Source organism: Coregonus clupeaformis, chromosome 30 (assembly GCF_020615455.1).
Source record: "Coregonus clupeaformis isolate EN_2021a chromosome 30, ASM2061545v1, whole genome shotgun sequence".
Lineage (NCBI taxonomy): Eukaryota > Metazoa > Chordata > Actinopteri > Salmoniformes > Salmonidae > Coregonus > Coregonus clupeaformis.
This window is the reverse complement of record NC_059221.1, coordinates 19,114,627-19,130,409: the sequence shown is the minus strand read 5'-3', so window position 1 is coordinate 19,130,409 and position 15,783 is coordinate 19,114,627. Positions and strand designations below refer to the sequence as shown.

General features: G+C 43.7%; 2 protein-coding genes across 3 annotated transcripts in view; one reads left to right on the top strand and one right to left on the bottom strand.

Moving 5' to 3' along the window:
• Nucleotides 1–13,038, top strand: part of LOC121545734 (integrin alpha-5) — a 44,952-nt gene extending 31,914 nt beyond the window's left edge. Inside the window, exons 21-30 of the mRNA XM_041856520.2 lie at nucleotides 313–405; nucleotides 1,914–1,993; nucleotides 2,218–2,298; nucleotides 2,422–2,527; nucleotides 3,179–3,337; nucleotides 4,077–4,184; nucleotides 6,445–6,558; nucleotides 9,056–9,157; nucleotides 9,346–9,468; nucleotides 9,739–13,038. Coding sequence (XP_041712454.1) covers nucleotides 313–405; nucleotides 1,914–1,993; nucleotides 2,218–2,298; nucleotides 2,422–2,527; nucleotides 3,179–3,337; nucleotides 4,077–4,184; nucleotides 6,445–6,558; nucleotides 9,056–9,157; nucleotides 9,346–9,468; nucleotides 9,739–9,822 — 1,050 coding nt within the window. The 3' untranslated portion in view covers nucleotides 9,823–13,038. The remainder of the gene's footprint in view (nucleotides 1–312; nucleotides 406–1,913; nucleotides 1,994–2,217; nucleotides 2,299–2,421; nucleotides 2,528–3,178; nucleotides 3,338–4,076; nucleotides 4,185–6,444; nucleotides 6,559–9,055; nucleotides 9,158–9,345; nucleotides 9,469–9,738) is intronic.
• Nucleotides 13,039–13,470: 432 nt separating this feature from the next.
• Nucleotides 13,471–15,783, bottom strand: part of LOC121545735 (rap guanine nucleotide exchange factor 3-like) — a 37,892-nt gene continuing 35,579 nt past the window's right edge. For both annotated transcript variants that reach the window (XM_041856522.2, XM_041856521.2), the window contains exons 21-27: nucleotides 15,536–15,626; nucleotides 15,352–15,402; nucleotides 15,034–15,121; nucleotides 14,694–14,758; nucleotides 14,534–14,588; nucleotides 14,369–14,440; nucleotides 13,471–14,223 (exon numbers count right to left, since the gene is read on the bottom strand). In XM_041856522.2, coding sequence (XP_041712456.1) covers nucleotides 14,105–14,223; nucleotides 14,369–14,440; nucleotides 14,534–14,588; nucleotides 14,694–14,758; nucleotides 15,034–15,121; nucleotides 15,352–15,402; nucleotides 15,536–15,626 — 541 coding nt within the window. In that variant the 3' untranslated portion in view covers nucleotides 13,471–14,104. The remainder of the gene's footprint in view (nucleotides 14,224–14,368; nucleotides 14,441–14,533; nucleotides 14,589–14,693; nucleotides 14,759–15,033; nucleotides 15,122–15,351; nucleotides 15,403–15,535; nucleotides 15,627–15,783) is intronic.

Sequence of the window (15,783 nt, the reverse complement as noted above, 5' to 3'; positions counted from 1 at the left end):
CAACATTACTATTAGATGTGGAGTAATGTAAGGGTCCCAGTCTATTGGCTCATAAGACTTGTGATGATAGATCTATAAGGAACAGGACTGTTATGGAAGTTACGAAAACTCCAAATGGAACCAAATGTTTGTTCTTGGTGTTTGAGTATACACAGGAGTAGATCTGTATCTATGATTCTTCTTTGTTGTGTTCTAACCAATGATAAACACATATGAATGTATATGGTTCTAAACCAGCACTCTGTTCTCTCCTCGCTCTCGGTCTCTCTTGGTCTCTCACTCTCCCCTCCCTCTCTCTTCTCTCTCTCCCAGAGCCTGACCCAGCTGACCTGTAGCTACGAGACAGAGAACCAGACCCGCTACCTCAGCTGTGACCTGGGCAACCCGATGAAGTCTGGCACCAGCGTAAGTCAAGGATTGTTGTTCTGCTTGTCCTTTTGAAGAGGATTGGTCATGAGTAGGGCCAGGAGTATTTCCTGGTTAGGTCACATGGGTGGAAAACAGGAGCAGCTCTGGCTCTTGACAAATCTTGAAAAATCATTGATGTTTGTTTTGGCCATCTTGGTCTTCATCAGAATGAGAATGAGGTCACATGGACCTAAAAATAAACTTCTGGCCTGGTTCTACTCAAAACCTTTCTGACGAGCATTGGTTATAAATGGGGTGAGCAGTTTTTCCTGGTTAGTTCACATGGTCATGGCTCTACTCGTAAGCAATACTCTTCATTGGTTATGATGAGTGTTGATGGCTGGTGGAATAGCTAGTCTAGTCTTCTGAGATCTGTCTAGTGGTAGAAAAGTCATTGGAGCTAGCACAAAATCAATGTTTTCCTAGTGTGTGAAGGAAGGGATTGTGTGCTGTCCAGGGGTTGAGTGGTAGAGAACTGAACTGGACAGGAAAGACTCTCTTTTCATGTCACAGCAGTGTTCAGAGAGGAAGTTCCTGTCCGGGTAGCAAGAAGCTGGTTTACGTCTCTGCTCTGAGCAGAGGTTCCCTCCTAATGGCCTGCAGTTCCTGGGCTAATGTGTCTGACTGCAGAGGAAGAACTGTAAAGTGGACGTTGGTGGAGAGCTTAAGAAGGTTTTTCTGATAGAATGGTTGTATTCAAAGTAAACTAAAATTGTTCAATTTTAGTATGCAACAAATATATAGTATAGATCCTGCCATTGTAGTACTCAATGCACTGATGATACTGTACTTTGCCTAGTTTGTCTCTGCAGTGCATTAGTTATAATTCATAATGGCATAGATACAGACAGGCATTATGGATGAATATATTCATTGAGCCAGGGAGAAACCAGAATGTTTATGAGCAGTATTTTTAATTGTTTTTACAGTGCACATTTGCAGTCCGATTCACACTACACAGTTAAACAGTAAAAGCTCTGAACTCGCTGGCTTCCTGATTGCAATTACTGTGTGGTACGTGGGTGCGGTTTGGATGGGAAATAAAAGGGGCATGAAATTCCAATTGAAGTAAAGGGCAGCAGAACAGAAAACTGTAAGCAGGAACTCCCAGACCGTCTGGACCTGCAGGCCCAGGTGTATTACAGCTGTGTATGTGCCAGGCAGACAGACAGACAGGGAGTATAGACTGACTGACTGATTGACCCCTGAAGACAACAGAACAGTTGGGAGGAGAGAGAAAGAGAGGAGAGGATTGTTAGCCTGGTGGGGACTCTGGTCCCCTGGTATGCTGTAATTATTGTATAACAGAGAGTCTACTCACTGTCTCTGTACTATATGTGTTAAAAAAGTATCGAAATAGGGCACAGGTTTCCTGGTGCCCTTACAAGGTTAGCTTTAGATATGTTGGTTGCATCATCCCCCTTAGCCATTTGTAACTCTCTTGCCTCACATCATGTTGGCATCAACCCCTTGTCCCTGACCACATTGCTTCTCCTCATCTGCAGCTGTGGGCAGGCCTGCGCTTCACTGTGCCACGACTGAAGGACACACGCAAGACGGTTCAGTTTGAACTGCAGATCCGCAGGTATGACTCGGTGACATCACCTCTCTAGGCATATGTTTAAACTGGGACTATAACTGGACATGTGTTATGTGTCATTGACAAAATAATTGAAGGCTAAACTTGTAGGATATAGACCATCACAAATACCACAGTACTCCTATATCACCATATAGTTGCAGAGGCGTGTTTTTGTGTGTTTTCTCTAATTCATCACCCTCTCTTCCTCTCTCGGTTTCTCTCCACAGTAAAAATGAGAATAATTCCCACAGCGAGGTGGCTCCCTACAAGTTGGAGGTGGTTGTCCAGGCCGATGTTATTTTACAGGGGTGAGTCCAGAGGAATCTCTGTTAGATTTCCCCCCACCAGAGCAAAAACCTTTTGGAACTCCATAAAAGTCATTTTCTTTTTCCCCACACAGTCTCACGCTTTCTTTTCCCTCTCTTTTAAAGAGTCTCCCGGCCAGACAAGGTCTTCTTCCCTTCCCCCAACTGGAAGGTGTCCAAGAGCCCCCAGGTGGAGCAGGACATCGGGCCTGCAGTCCAACACGTCTATGAGGTAAGGAGACAGAGGGTTGAGATTAGGGTTAGGTTAGGAAGATCCACTGGAACATTCAATGCATAGATAAAGGGGAATGCAGCAAAACCGTGAGTGGACATTCCCTTTTTTCAATGTAAGCAGCCAGAGCCAGAGGCCCTCCAGGGGGCTAGCTGCTAGCTGGTTGGACAGACTCATCAGGATGTAGAATGGCAGAGGGTTCTATACAGCAGACTCTGGCCTTAAGCAGGTCTGTAGCAGCAGACAGTACTTCCCAGACACTAACCTTTGTGTAGAAGCAGACCAGGCCAGACTACTTCCTGGTCAAAGAAGAAAGAGAAAAGACACATTCCAAGAAGCACAGGGGTTTGTTCTGAGCTTTACATCATTACAGGTCTAACTCAATTTGTAAGGACAACCTAGTCTCCCGTGACAGACATAACACCGGACCACCTTTCACATAGCAGAAAGAAAAACAGTGCTCAAGTTTAGATGACATCACACCAACATGCCATTTCCTGGAAGTCTGGGTCAACCAGAACGGGTTAATTTTTAGCAGAGACTAGCTGGGGGGTTTATATGCTTGTAAAATTATTTTAACTAATTCCTCTCTTTTTCCGTCTTTCCTTCCGTCTCTCTCTCCCTTTCTCCTCGTTCTCTCCCCTTTGTCAGCTGGTGAACAAAGGCCCCAGTGGTATTAGCCACACAGTGCTTCAGCTCAGCTGTCCTCTCAGTGTTCAGGGACAGGGTCTCCTCTACCCCCTGGAGATCTCTACTGAGGGGCCCCTCAACTGCACCACCAACCACTCCATCAACTACCTGCAGCTCAAGGTGAGCAATCAATTACTGGAATGTCTTTGGATGTATGACAGGGAGAGTTATTTTAATGTTAATGTTAAAAGTTTGTTTACACTTTTGTAAGGGTATATAGCAAGTCTTGAACTCATTTACACACACACACCAACCCTCCCCCTCCCTTCTCAGGGTCACATGAGGCTCACAGACATCTGTGTGAGGCTAGAACACTTCAGAGAGACGGGCACTGTGAATATGTCCCACAGGTTCTAATTCAGTGTGTGATTAACAGTCTCTACACCCACCTCCACCCTCCCAGCTCAGCCAGCCCTAACCAGCCCTAACCAGCCCCACCCAGGACACCAGCCCCACTATCACTTTGATCTTTCTGCACTTCCCTAAGCTCAGCACAGCTTGATGAACCTCTTCTGTACCAATACACTCACTCAACTTCTAACATTAGGTCCCCTTCTGATGGGTTTAAGCCTCAGTTTTTCATGGGAACAGATGACTCTTGGGTAGTCACATGTTTGTGTTTAGAACTTCTAACTGGCCAGATGCTGAGATGAGCCCGAAGTGGTTTTCTTTGCAAACTACAGTGTGTTTCTATGGGAAACCATGTGAATGAGACCTCATATTCACTAGGTTAATGATGAGGATAACGTCACTCCCTATATTGACAGAGGGTGGTGTCCTCTTCTCTCATGGGTGAGGTCTCTGTCTGTAATGTATTGACCTAATGGGTGGTGTGTGTTCTTTCCCTCTGTCTCCTTAGCTCCAGCAGTCGTCCACAGAGCAGCCTCCCCTACTTGTGCCCAGCCAGGATCACCACATTGAGAGGAGAGAAGTCCACAGAGACCAGCTGGCTGAGCACACTAACCTGGTGAGGCCCTTAGCAAGGACAGATGGAGAGAGGGAGAGAGTTATTGTAACAGTATACTATTAGTCTGATCACCCTAATGCAACTGGCGTTTTGAGTGATGAGTAGAGCTTGTTGTAGCCTCTGGTGGTATTTCTGGCAGGCTATTTCATGTTGTCAAATAGTTAAAATAAACAGGACAAGTGGATGGAAGTGACTAGGGACTTTCCTTTGGAATATAGATGAGAGGGAGGGTTGAACCTCTGCCTCTCTACTCCTCTGAGTTGCCTGAAGCCATGGCATGTATTGATCTGAGACAGTGGCTCTGGCCCTGCTCTTGGAAAGCCTCCTGGGATTGACTAATGAGGTTATAATGTAATTGAGAGGGAGGGGTCAGAGGGCGTGGGGTATTGGTGGTCCCGCTGTGGTGATTGATTAATATTAAAGGGCTGCAGGGAGACGGCGGGGGGGGGCGGAGCTGGCGCAGTAGGGACATGTGAATAGGGGGATCTGTGGGACCAGGGGCATGATGCGCTGGTTAGTTCACAGACCGCCCTCTAATTTTCCACTCCGTAGTGTTGTTAGTGTGAGTGCCCCTGGCTCACACTGTCTCTATTGATCCAACCAGGACCAGGTAGCTCTCCCTCTGTTCTTCCTCTCCTTGGTCTGTCACTACCCGGAGTGGTGAAAGAGATCTTTGTCCCCCGCCTGTTGCTCTTAACCGCCCCTCGTTTATCAAGCCTGCCCGATGACACATTTCTATAAAGGCCTCCATTCTTTGTTTCACTCTTAGCACTTTAGTTTTTATGCTGAGAAGGACAGACGTCTCTATTAAAAATGTATTTGAAGAGAAAGTGTGTTAGTGGTTAGAGCTGTGTATAATGCAGTTGTATAGGCCCTTGATTGAATCTGGTTGTAGTAGGGGTCTGGTAAATGAGGGAGACCCCTCTCTATGGCTGGCCTAGAAAACCTGTAAATGAAGTAGTACTGTCATCTGAGCTTGGGCTCTAAATGGCTATTAGAACAATCTAGAAAAATTGAGATCAAATTATTGTTTACATTCATGTAACACGGTAGCTGCCATTGTACACTTCAACACACACACGGCAGCTCTATTATATAGCCAGTCACTGCTGTTCTACTCATTGTGGGAACAGCAGCTTCCCTCCCAGCCCCCAGCTCCTGCCCCTGACCTCGGCCGCCCCACTAGGGAGGATATGGGGGACTCTACCATATCCATATGGACCATTTCCCCAGGCCCACCAGAATCCCTTAGCCTCCACCAGCCTCAGTTAGCCTCCAGTTCCAATTTTAATCAAGTTTAGGAAACAATTGTCTGACTTGTGGGACTAGGCCTCAGTATCCTGGGCCATCGGGGAGGTCCAGGACAGGAGGAGGAATTAAACAGATATTCCCTGTCTGTCTCTGTCTCAGTCTGTCTTTAACTGTAATGCCGTTATTAAGCATGTCTAACTGTAAGGCCCTGGGAGGTTACAGGCAGCAGGGTAGGTACTGGGTTGTTTACTACACCCTCTCCTCCTGCGTTCGTTTGGCCTCCTTGGCTCTTGACTTAATAGGCAAACTAATTAGCTCCCGCAGGAAGCCCACCAAAACCGGCCAGTCCGAGGTGGTCCATCTAACACGCCAGCACTAAAAATCAGTTTGCGGAGGTTTACAACCCAAAGCGCCCGGCTACCATTATGAGGATTTAATTAAGATTGTGTATTCTAACAGTGAGCTGGTTTCAGTGGTGGGCAATAATGTAGTGTCGACTGCATGCTGCATTTTTACAGTCTCATGACATTCACTCAATCTCTCTAATTGGAAGCAGCCCTGGATCGGGATCATAACATTGAGCTCTTTGTTCTATTAATTTGGCCTGCAGAGTTAACATTGAGGTCTTTGTTCTATTTGTTTGGCCTGCAGAGTTAACATTGCCCTTACTGCTCTTCCTATCCACCTCCTCCCTGTCTACTGACCTTCACATCAGTTTTTAATTCATGCACTTACAGTAACTACTGTTAAATTAAGCCTGACAGAATGTCAAATCGAGTTTGTTTTGTAGCTGTTTGGTTTTCCTTCCTAATTTTAGCATGGCATATCTCAAATTATGGCATATTTTATGTAATTTGTTAAGCATTAACACTCTCTCCCTTCCTCTCTCCTTCTTCCTCCCTCCCTCTCTTCCTCCCTCTCTCTCTTCCTCCTTCCCTCTATTCCTCCCTCCTTCTCCCCCTCTCTCTCTCTCTCTCCCTCCCCTCCCTCCCTCCCTCCCTCCCTCTAGTCCTGCTCTAATGTAGAATGCTGGACGCTGCAGTGTGATGTTGGTCTTCTGGAGAAGGGGACCAGCGCCATCCTCAAAGTGCGCTCACGCATCTGGGCTGAGACCTTCATTGAGGTACGTACTGTATGGACTGGAGATGAAACCAACCACTCTGCATACAATTGCTCCACCACATACCTTTTAATATGGCGATCGAAAACTGGATCTTGGTCATGTTCAGATGCAGAGATAAAACCAACTGCCAGAACTATTGGCCTTCTCTCAAACTCACTAGACATGTACAGTGAGGGGGAAAAAGTATTTGATCCCCTGCTGATTTTGTACGTTTGCCCACTGACAAAGAAATGATCAGTCTATAATTTTAATGGTAGGTTTATTTGAACAGTGAGAGACAGAATAACAACAAAAAAATCCAGAAAAGCGCATGTCAAAAATGTTATAAATTGATTTGCATTTTAATGAGGGAAATAAGTATTTGACCCCTCTGCAAAACATTACTTAGTACTTGGTGGCAAAACCCTTGTTGGCAATCACAGAGGTCAGACGTATCTTGTAGTTGGCCACCAGGTTTGCACACATCTCAGGAGGGATTTAGTCCCACTCCTCTTTGCAGATCTTCTCCAAGTCATTAAGGTTTCGAGGCTGACGTTTGGCAACTCGAACCTTCAGCTCCCTCCACAGATTTACTATGGGATTAAGGTCTGGAGACTGACTAGGCCACTCCAGGACCTTAATGTGCTTCTTCTTGAGCCACTCCTTTGTTGCCTTGGCCGTGTGTTTTGGGTCATTGTCATGCTGGAATACCCATCCACGACCCATTTTCAATGCCCTGGCTGAGGGAAGGAGGTTATCACCCAAGATTTGATGGTACATGACCCCGTCCATCGTCCCTTTGATGCGGTGAAGTTGTCCTGTCCCCTTAGCAGAAAAACACCCCCAAAGCATAATGTTTCCACCTCCATGTTTGACGGTGGGGATGGTTCTTGGGGTCATAGGCAGCATTCCTCCTCCTCCAAACACGGCGAGTTGAGTTGATGCCAAAGAGCTCGATTTTGGTCTCACCTGACCACAACACTTTCACCCAGTTCTCCTCTGAATCATTCAGATGTTCATTGGCAAACTTCAGACAGCCCTGTATACGTGCTTTCTTGAGCATGGGGACCTTGCGGGCGCTGCAGGATTTCAGTCCTTCACGGCGTAGTGTGTTACCAATTGTTTTCTTGGTGACTATGGTCCCAGCTGCCTTGAGATCATTGACAAGATCCTACCGTGTAGTTCTGGGCCGATTCCTCACCGTTCTCATGATCATTGCAACTCCACGAGGTGAGATCTTGCATGGAGCCATAGGCCGAGGGAGATTGACAGTTCTTTTGTGTTTCTTCCATTTGCGAATAATCGCACCAACTGTTGTCACCTTCTCACCAAGCTGCTTGGCGATGGTCTTGTAGCCCATTCCAGCCTTGTGTAGGTCTACAATCTTGTCCCTGACATCCTTGGAGAGCTCTTTGGTCTTGGCCATGGTGGAGAGTTTGGAATCTGATTGATTGATTGCTTCTGTGGACAGGTGTCTTTTATACAGGTAACAAACTGAGATTAGGAGCACTCCCTTTAAGAGTGTGCTCCTAATCTCAGTTCGTTACCTGTATAAAAGACACCTGGGAGCTAGAAATCTTTCTGATTGAGAGGAGGTCAAATACTTATTTCCCTCATTAAAATGCAAATCAATTTATAACATTTTTGACATGCGTTTTTCTGGATTTTTTTGTTGTTATTCTGTCTCTCACTGTTCAAATAAACCTACCATTAAAATGATAGACTGATAATTTCTTTGTCAGTGGGCAAACGTACAAAATCAGCAGGGGATCAAATACTTTTTTCCCTCACTGTAGATGCATGTTTCTACCAGATGACAATGGCACTGATTGCATGAGACGGACTGTCTCCGTTCACAATGTCGTCTGTGTATTTTCTCATGTCAAGGTTTGGCTGAGTATAAGTGGAACGATTCCTTTAAGCATCTACAAAGAAAAAAATCAACAGTCAAAACCTCAAATTCGAGACTGTAAAAGATTAATGACCAGTCAGACTCACACATGTGATTGTGTTGACTAGATGTCAGTATTAATGCTAGGTCAGAGCTAAACTCTGCCAGTGTGCACTGTCTCAAATATTTGGCCCAAATGAAGAGAAAGCGGTAGCTAACAGGGTGTATAATCTAATTTCAATAGTCCTGTGTGTGTATTGGTCAATAGTGTTTTAGTTAGAGCTGGACGGTATCTGTCCACAGAAGCAGTTGTGAGAGACCTTACATGCAAGGCTTATGTGTGAGTGCATTGAAAATTCATTAGCTGGTAGTCGCGGTTTCTCATAGGATTGGAATGTCAGAGGTTTTTTTTGAGAGAGACAACCGGTCTGATAATAGAGTTGCATCTCTCTGTAGCACATTATCGCCACCTACTGGACACAAATTGCATCCATTACCAGTCCACACCCTAGCCTTGCTTATGCATATACAAGCTGCATTTTCCCAGTACTCCTACACAAATTATTTGCAGAATCACTTTGAATTTCCAATCTGATCCAGTTCCTGTTGTTTTGCTTCCATCCTCAGAGGGCATACAAAGGGTATGTGCTCGAATGCCTGGCAAGATTCAGTGTGGTCAAGATGCCCTATGCCATCTTACCCAAGGAGGTACCAAGTGGATCTAAAAAGGTAGGTCTATGTGCAATGCACCCATGTTACCAAACCACTCTATTTGTTACTGTATTGTTAGTCATGCATTACCATACAGTATGCCAAAGTTTTGTTCATCACTCCGCTGTTGGGAAAATGCAAGATTCCTGAAATCGCTATTATATTATAAGTGGTGGTCATTACTAATTTTTCTGCCCCCTCCTCAGGTGGTGACCCCGGTAGTGTGGAACAAGCCGGACAGTCAATACTCTGTGCCCCTGTGGATCATCATTTTGGCCATACTAGCTGGACTTCTGCTGCTGGCACTGCTGATTTACGTCTTGTACAAAGTGAGTGGTCAAGATGGTGCTGATGTTAACGTCTGGCAGAGTGGGCGGTTCCCATCTCTTACGAACTTCACATATTTGCCTTTAGAACTTAGACTTATTAGTCTCAGGCCAAACTCTGTCTAGCTCTTAGCTCAGGCTTGTAGCTCAGGCCTACATGTACGTTTGGCTGGAGAGACTAGAACCTCATTGACATATGAAGATTTGAGATGTTATAAATATTATATTATATTCAGTTCTAACTTTGTCTGTCGTTTTCATTCTCCCTCCCAGCTTGGCTTCTTCAAGAGGTCGCTACCCTACGGCACGGCTATGGAGAAGGCCCAACTCAAGCCCCATGCTGTGTCTGAGGCCTAAACACCACAGAAGGATGAAAACAAACTATTTTGTTGTCGAAGAACCAAAGAAACCTAGATACCCACATGATTGCAACAGAGAAACATGGTTCATTTAAAGTCCAGAGAGGATCAGACTGCAGTTGAAGAGTTAGGAAGAGGAGGAGAAAAGACCACTGGAACTCCACTGTACTGCACTAGAGGAAGAAAACCCTAAGAACTCCAAACCAAATGAATGTTTTAATTTAATATGTGTTGTTTTGTTTGTCGGTTTGGGGTCGATCACCAAGCTGAACTGGCCTTAGACTTAATGATCCTATTTGAGTTGAAGTCCAAGACTAGTGACTACAGAAGGAAGAGAATGGGAGCCGCCTATGGAAGCCCTTGATAAGCCCAGGATTGAGGAAGACGCTTGGTTTCTCCCTCCACATCTTTTAAAATAGCTTTTTCTTACTTGGATCCTTGTGAAAGATAATAATGTTTAAGTATTTTTAACTGCCTTCATTTTGGTGCTAAAAAACTGTGTGCTCAGTGCTGCAAACAGGGGATGGCCACATCTTTCTTGTGGTGTTGAGGGGAGTGAATGCCTCTCCCTTCCTTTTTGTAGCATTAAGGAATCACAGCTGATACTTTCCTCACCAAAGACCTGGAGACTGCATGATCAGGGCTTCTACCCACAGACAGATGATTGTGTCTGTCTCATGTCGCCAAACTCTCTACACTTCTCTACAATCTCTACCAAAGATTTTTTACGGTCTCATCTTTTGTTTTACGTAAGATGTAAGTTCATGTAAGTGCAGCCCAAGTGCTCCAGTAATGTTTGTCAGGTATAGATAGGCTCCTCTGTTCTATCTACATGGCTTCTGCCCCCTTCTGAGTGGTGGACATGCAGTACTTCGTCCAGTTGTTTTGCACTCAAAGAAAATCTACTGATGACTAACAAGATGCCAAAAACAGATAGGACACTGACTGACTGATCTTCCTTTGAGTTTGACATGAACTCTTACTGATCACGTTGTGTTGATCCATGTTTGTTGTAACAAATGAAAGCATTGTTTCAAAGTCGTCTGGGACTTGACTGGATCCACCACCATGGGCCTGTGAGATAGATCTCACTAAGAGCTTGAAACAGTGTGGTTGTTTGCCAGCACTCTGGCTGGTGACTTGTAAGCAAGGTTGTCCAGACCTTGCTTGTGCTGCAAGAGGCAGTATGGAAATTGGGTTGAAGCAAAGGCCATCCAGGTATATCCACAGCCTTGGTGTGTAATGATGTCTTGAAAGTCAATATATACCTATCATATGTTGCCGACAGAGATCAGGGAAGTTGCAGTACATTCTGAGTGGGTTGCTAGCAGGTCAGGGCTCATTCCATGTGAGTGTCAGGGAAACGGCCAAATGTCCAGTCCCTACACATTTGACCTTGATCTTACAGTGTGCTACGAGCATCTTCGCTTTGGTAAAAAATATATATATATTTGATGCCGTTATGGATAAAGAGAATTGACTATGAGAACCAGATGCACTCCCAACACAATGGTGCAGCTTCACCCAGGGACTGAATATGTGGGGTTCATTTATTTGTCATGTTTTTATGTCAATAGTCTGTGCCTGAGAGAGGTGTGTGTGTGTGTGTGTGTGTGTGTGTGTGTGTGTGTGTGTGTGTGTGTGTGTGTGTGTGTGTGTGTGTGTGTGTGTGTGTGTGTGTGTGTGTGTGCTGGACTGCATATGACATTGTGTGCATTTTCCTGTCTGTGTATGTTTTTTCGTGTGAATCAGAGAGATCTTTCCCATTGCTAAGTCCACTCCTTCCTCCCTTGCATCACTAGAGAAGGGTAGACTTGTCCAGCAGTAATGCTGATCATCGCATCACTACAACTTGTGCTCAGGATGGGTTGAGACTGCTGTTTAGGACAGCTAGGATCAGAGTAGCTATTCATTTAATGCAATAGAGAGACTACAATGCAAATGCATGTACATACATGTCAGTACTGTAAAATCAGTTTGTGCCTCTTGTAAAGGAATAGCAACTGGGCATTGGGAACAAAAATAAACTTGTTTGTACGTGCAATATTATTTACTCTGGTTTTAATATTGGTTTTAGATTTTGCAGTTTTGTTATTTTCTTTCATTTTGTTCCAGAGGTGTTGCGTTAAACCCGTTGTATTGAACATCTAGTGATGAGTGTGAGATCTCAACCATACACAGACTACTGTGGTCGGAAGGGGTATGGTCCGATTTTTTTTTCTCTAGGTTTTTCCACTGCACGTTTTGACAACTTACGTTTTGCCCCACTGCTATAACTAGCCAATATTTAGTATCAATATTTAGTAAAAAAACGACCTCCATCAAACCTCTGAGTTGAACTCGAGTTGGCCTATGCTTCTTGTGTGATAATGTATGTGCAGTTCAATTGTATCAGCCAACCATGGGGTTACACATCTGTTCTTATCTGTTACGCCCCCTGGGTGATATTGGTGGATTATTCTACGATTAGGCTTTTCATGAGAGCTTTATCAAGACTCATGGTGCAAAGACTGCTAATGCCACTCAGTGGATTCCCTTTACACATATAATATTGTTTTGAACAGTATTTGTATGATAGTGGTGTCCAGACTGACAATTTCAACCTAGTATTATTTATATGTTGAGGATGTTTTAAACATAATCCTCTGTGGTTACAGCAAGAAACTACACTGGGTTTATCCTTGTTTTTCTAAATGTCTTCTAGGCCCCATTTAATATTTGTTCTCCTTTTTACCAAAGTTGTAAATATATTTCTGACAAGGAGAATGTTTTTTGATCCAAAAAAAATAAATAGCTTGTTGTGAATTGTACTCTCCTCATATTGGGGAGGGGGGTGATCATTGATCATTTGTTTTATGGTTTGCATTTCCAATAAAAAATTCAATTTTTACAAACCCCTACTTCATGCTTTGATTGAATACACATCATTCTGAAAATAATTTATTTAGAAAAAATAAACTTACATGGTATGAAATGTTTTACAAATTTGTCTATGTGTTCTGGCAACATAACTGATTGCTAAACTATTTATTGTACATGAAAGTTGTATTACAAAGTGGAAAAAGGTCAAAACAAACACACCATAACTACATGCTATAGCATAGATCTACTCTACTGTATGTGCTTATGTAGACTGGTTACGCCTCGATCACACCAACAGAGTTATTGCCTTTTGGTACACCAGAAGTACATTAATTTCAAATGGAACGCTGCGTTTGCTTTGCAGCATTGCGTAGCAGAGGCAGTTGCAGTGCGTTCTGTGTAGTGCATACGTTGGATTTATCGAACGCATGTGTCAAACTGTATGCGTACACAACTTGACAAAAATGGTAGCAGAAGATGAATGTTTGTTGCACACATCCAGATGATGCTGCGTACTATTTTGCGCGAAACACTATCAGTGTGATCAAGGCATTCGCTAACAACGTCATGAAAACGATGCACGCGTCAATGGGGCAGAAGTCTGTGTGTTGTGATTCTGGATGGCCAGATAGCTAGCAACAATGACAAGAAGCTGGCATGTTTCAACTAGTTTTATCTTGTTCTTGATACCATGTCTTGTTTTGAGGTGTTTTGACTGATGTCACATCTATGCTAATATGGCAAAAATTCGCTAGCTAGCTAACCAACAACTGTAACGATCTATTTGAGAGACAAGTGCTCATTGTGCAAATGTACTTGTTTTCAATAAACGTTGGAGACTAAATATAGTTTACATGTTATCAACAATCTAAGCCTACCCTGTCTCTTTTGCCCCATAGTTGTGCACACGGCGGTTTTATTGCTATACAACCAACCCGTCTATGGCACTCACTTGTAAAACCATAAGATTATCATACAAATAGTCTGCTATACATATGATCGTATAAATAACAGCTAATGCCAAATGTATGCACTTCTTCCTCCGGAGTGTAGTGTTGCATCACAGCACACTCCTATCAGTAACAGCAGTCACAGGACCAGCAACTTCTCTGGTAAGGCACTAGGGGTCACTAGATACTGCCAGTCGGATCCCTCTTCAGGTCCTAGTCCTGTTGATTAGCAGTCCCAACAGCTGCTTCTCTTGAATGTTCTCTGTGTTATACTGAACAGCCCAGAAACATCCACAGTCCTCCATTCTTGACACCAGACATGTACACAAGTCTATAGAAGAGCTTGCATGTGGATTAGTATGACCATGGAGGTGTGTGTATTCCCGTGCCAACCTCTGATTCACAGGCTGTGTTATGGACAGTCTTTATACACAGAGATAGTCCTTATACACTGGTCTGGTTCAACTCTCAGCGCTCCAGTCCCCTGGACAGTTGTGTCAGTTTGCGCTGGTTGTCGATCACTTCAAAGTTCTGAACATAGTGGCGGATGTTGCTAGGATTCCGGAGAGGGAGGGACTGCTCGGAATCTGGACAAGAGACAAAGAGGGAGATTGTTTTTTAACACAACACAGAAGAGCTACATTTACTTAATCTCATTTGAAGCTCTGAGTGGAAAATGAGTTAAGCATTGACTTATTTTGTAGATGAGGCATAGCTTGTGGCATAGCTTACATGTGGACACCCGAATGGAAGGCGCCTCCAGAAACATTCTGTCTGCGAGTCCCTTCTGAGGTGAGGAAGGCACTGCAGGACAAAGAACCATAGAAAGTGAACACCATGTCCCAACATTGTCCTTATTCCATTATTTTCTACAACATTTTTATTTTGTTGTCTTACCGTAAGGTGTGCTTCTGCACCCTCGAACTATCTTCACTGTCTTGGCAATCATGCGCTGAAACGGTGAAAAGAAAAGGTGGCTTATTAAGCCAATAGTTTACAGACAAAAAGAGAAGACATAACTTAGGTAAGAATTTGATATTTAGGCTAGACAACTCACCATTTTCTCAAAATTGACCAGTTTGTCCGTGTAGTTCTTGTTTCCCTCATGGATGAACGTCATGTCTAGAGAAACAGTTGGCAAACAGAACAACATACTGGTTCAGTATAGGGTCATATAGACTTTACTCAGGTATTGAATGTTACAGCAGGTGTTCCTCTGTAGCTCAGCTGGTAGAGCACGGCGCTTGTAACGCCAAGGTAGTGGGTTCGATCCCCGTACACAAAAGAATGTATGCACGCATGACTGTAAGTCGCTTTGGATAAAAGCGTCTGCTAAATGGCATATTATTATTATTTTTTACATCTCTCACAAGAGGTTTCTAACAAAGCATTATTACCTTTGAGTAGCAGGGGCATGAAGGGGATGTAGGGAGGACTGAGCTTTGCCACAGCCAGTCTGTAGGCTCTGTGGTTACGTGACGGATCCTGACACATTAACAGAAATACACACACTTCTCCATTAGCTCTAGTTATAAAGGAAATATAGGCCAAAAAATGCACATATTACAATGGGAGGAAAACATGATTCATACACATAATGAAAATGAGGGGAAGGGATTGACAAGTGGGCTGTGATGTCACCTGTTGTTATCTATGACATTTAATAGAACACTTTGTTATAAAGCTTGTAAGTGTGCACACATTAACTCACTCACCATTAACCTCTCGTAGGCACAATAGACCCTTTTCGTCTTACTCGGCACTCTCTTTCAACAGCAACAACAACAACAACAACAACTGTTACTCCTCTGATATCCATTTCACATATGTTATAAATAAAATAAATTGTTATTATAAGCGATCATGAAAATGTAGGTCATTGTCCCCAGCAGGCCTCACCTCCCAGGTCTTGTAAAGTCTCTGTACAGCACTGTTGCTTAGACCAAACATCACAGCAAAGAATGAGTTGAGGTTCTTCTGCTCCTTCAACCTGAAACAGGAAACACAGCCAGTAACTAAACTAAACATATACATTACCTAAATGGTTCTTAGAGCATCAGTGTCTACAGACATTACCAATATTTTAACTGGATATGAAAACATGATTTCTGCTGGTATGTTCAATATTTTTTGTATATAGTGTGTTA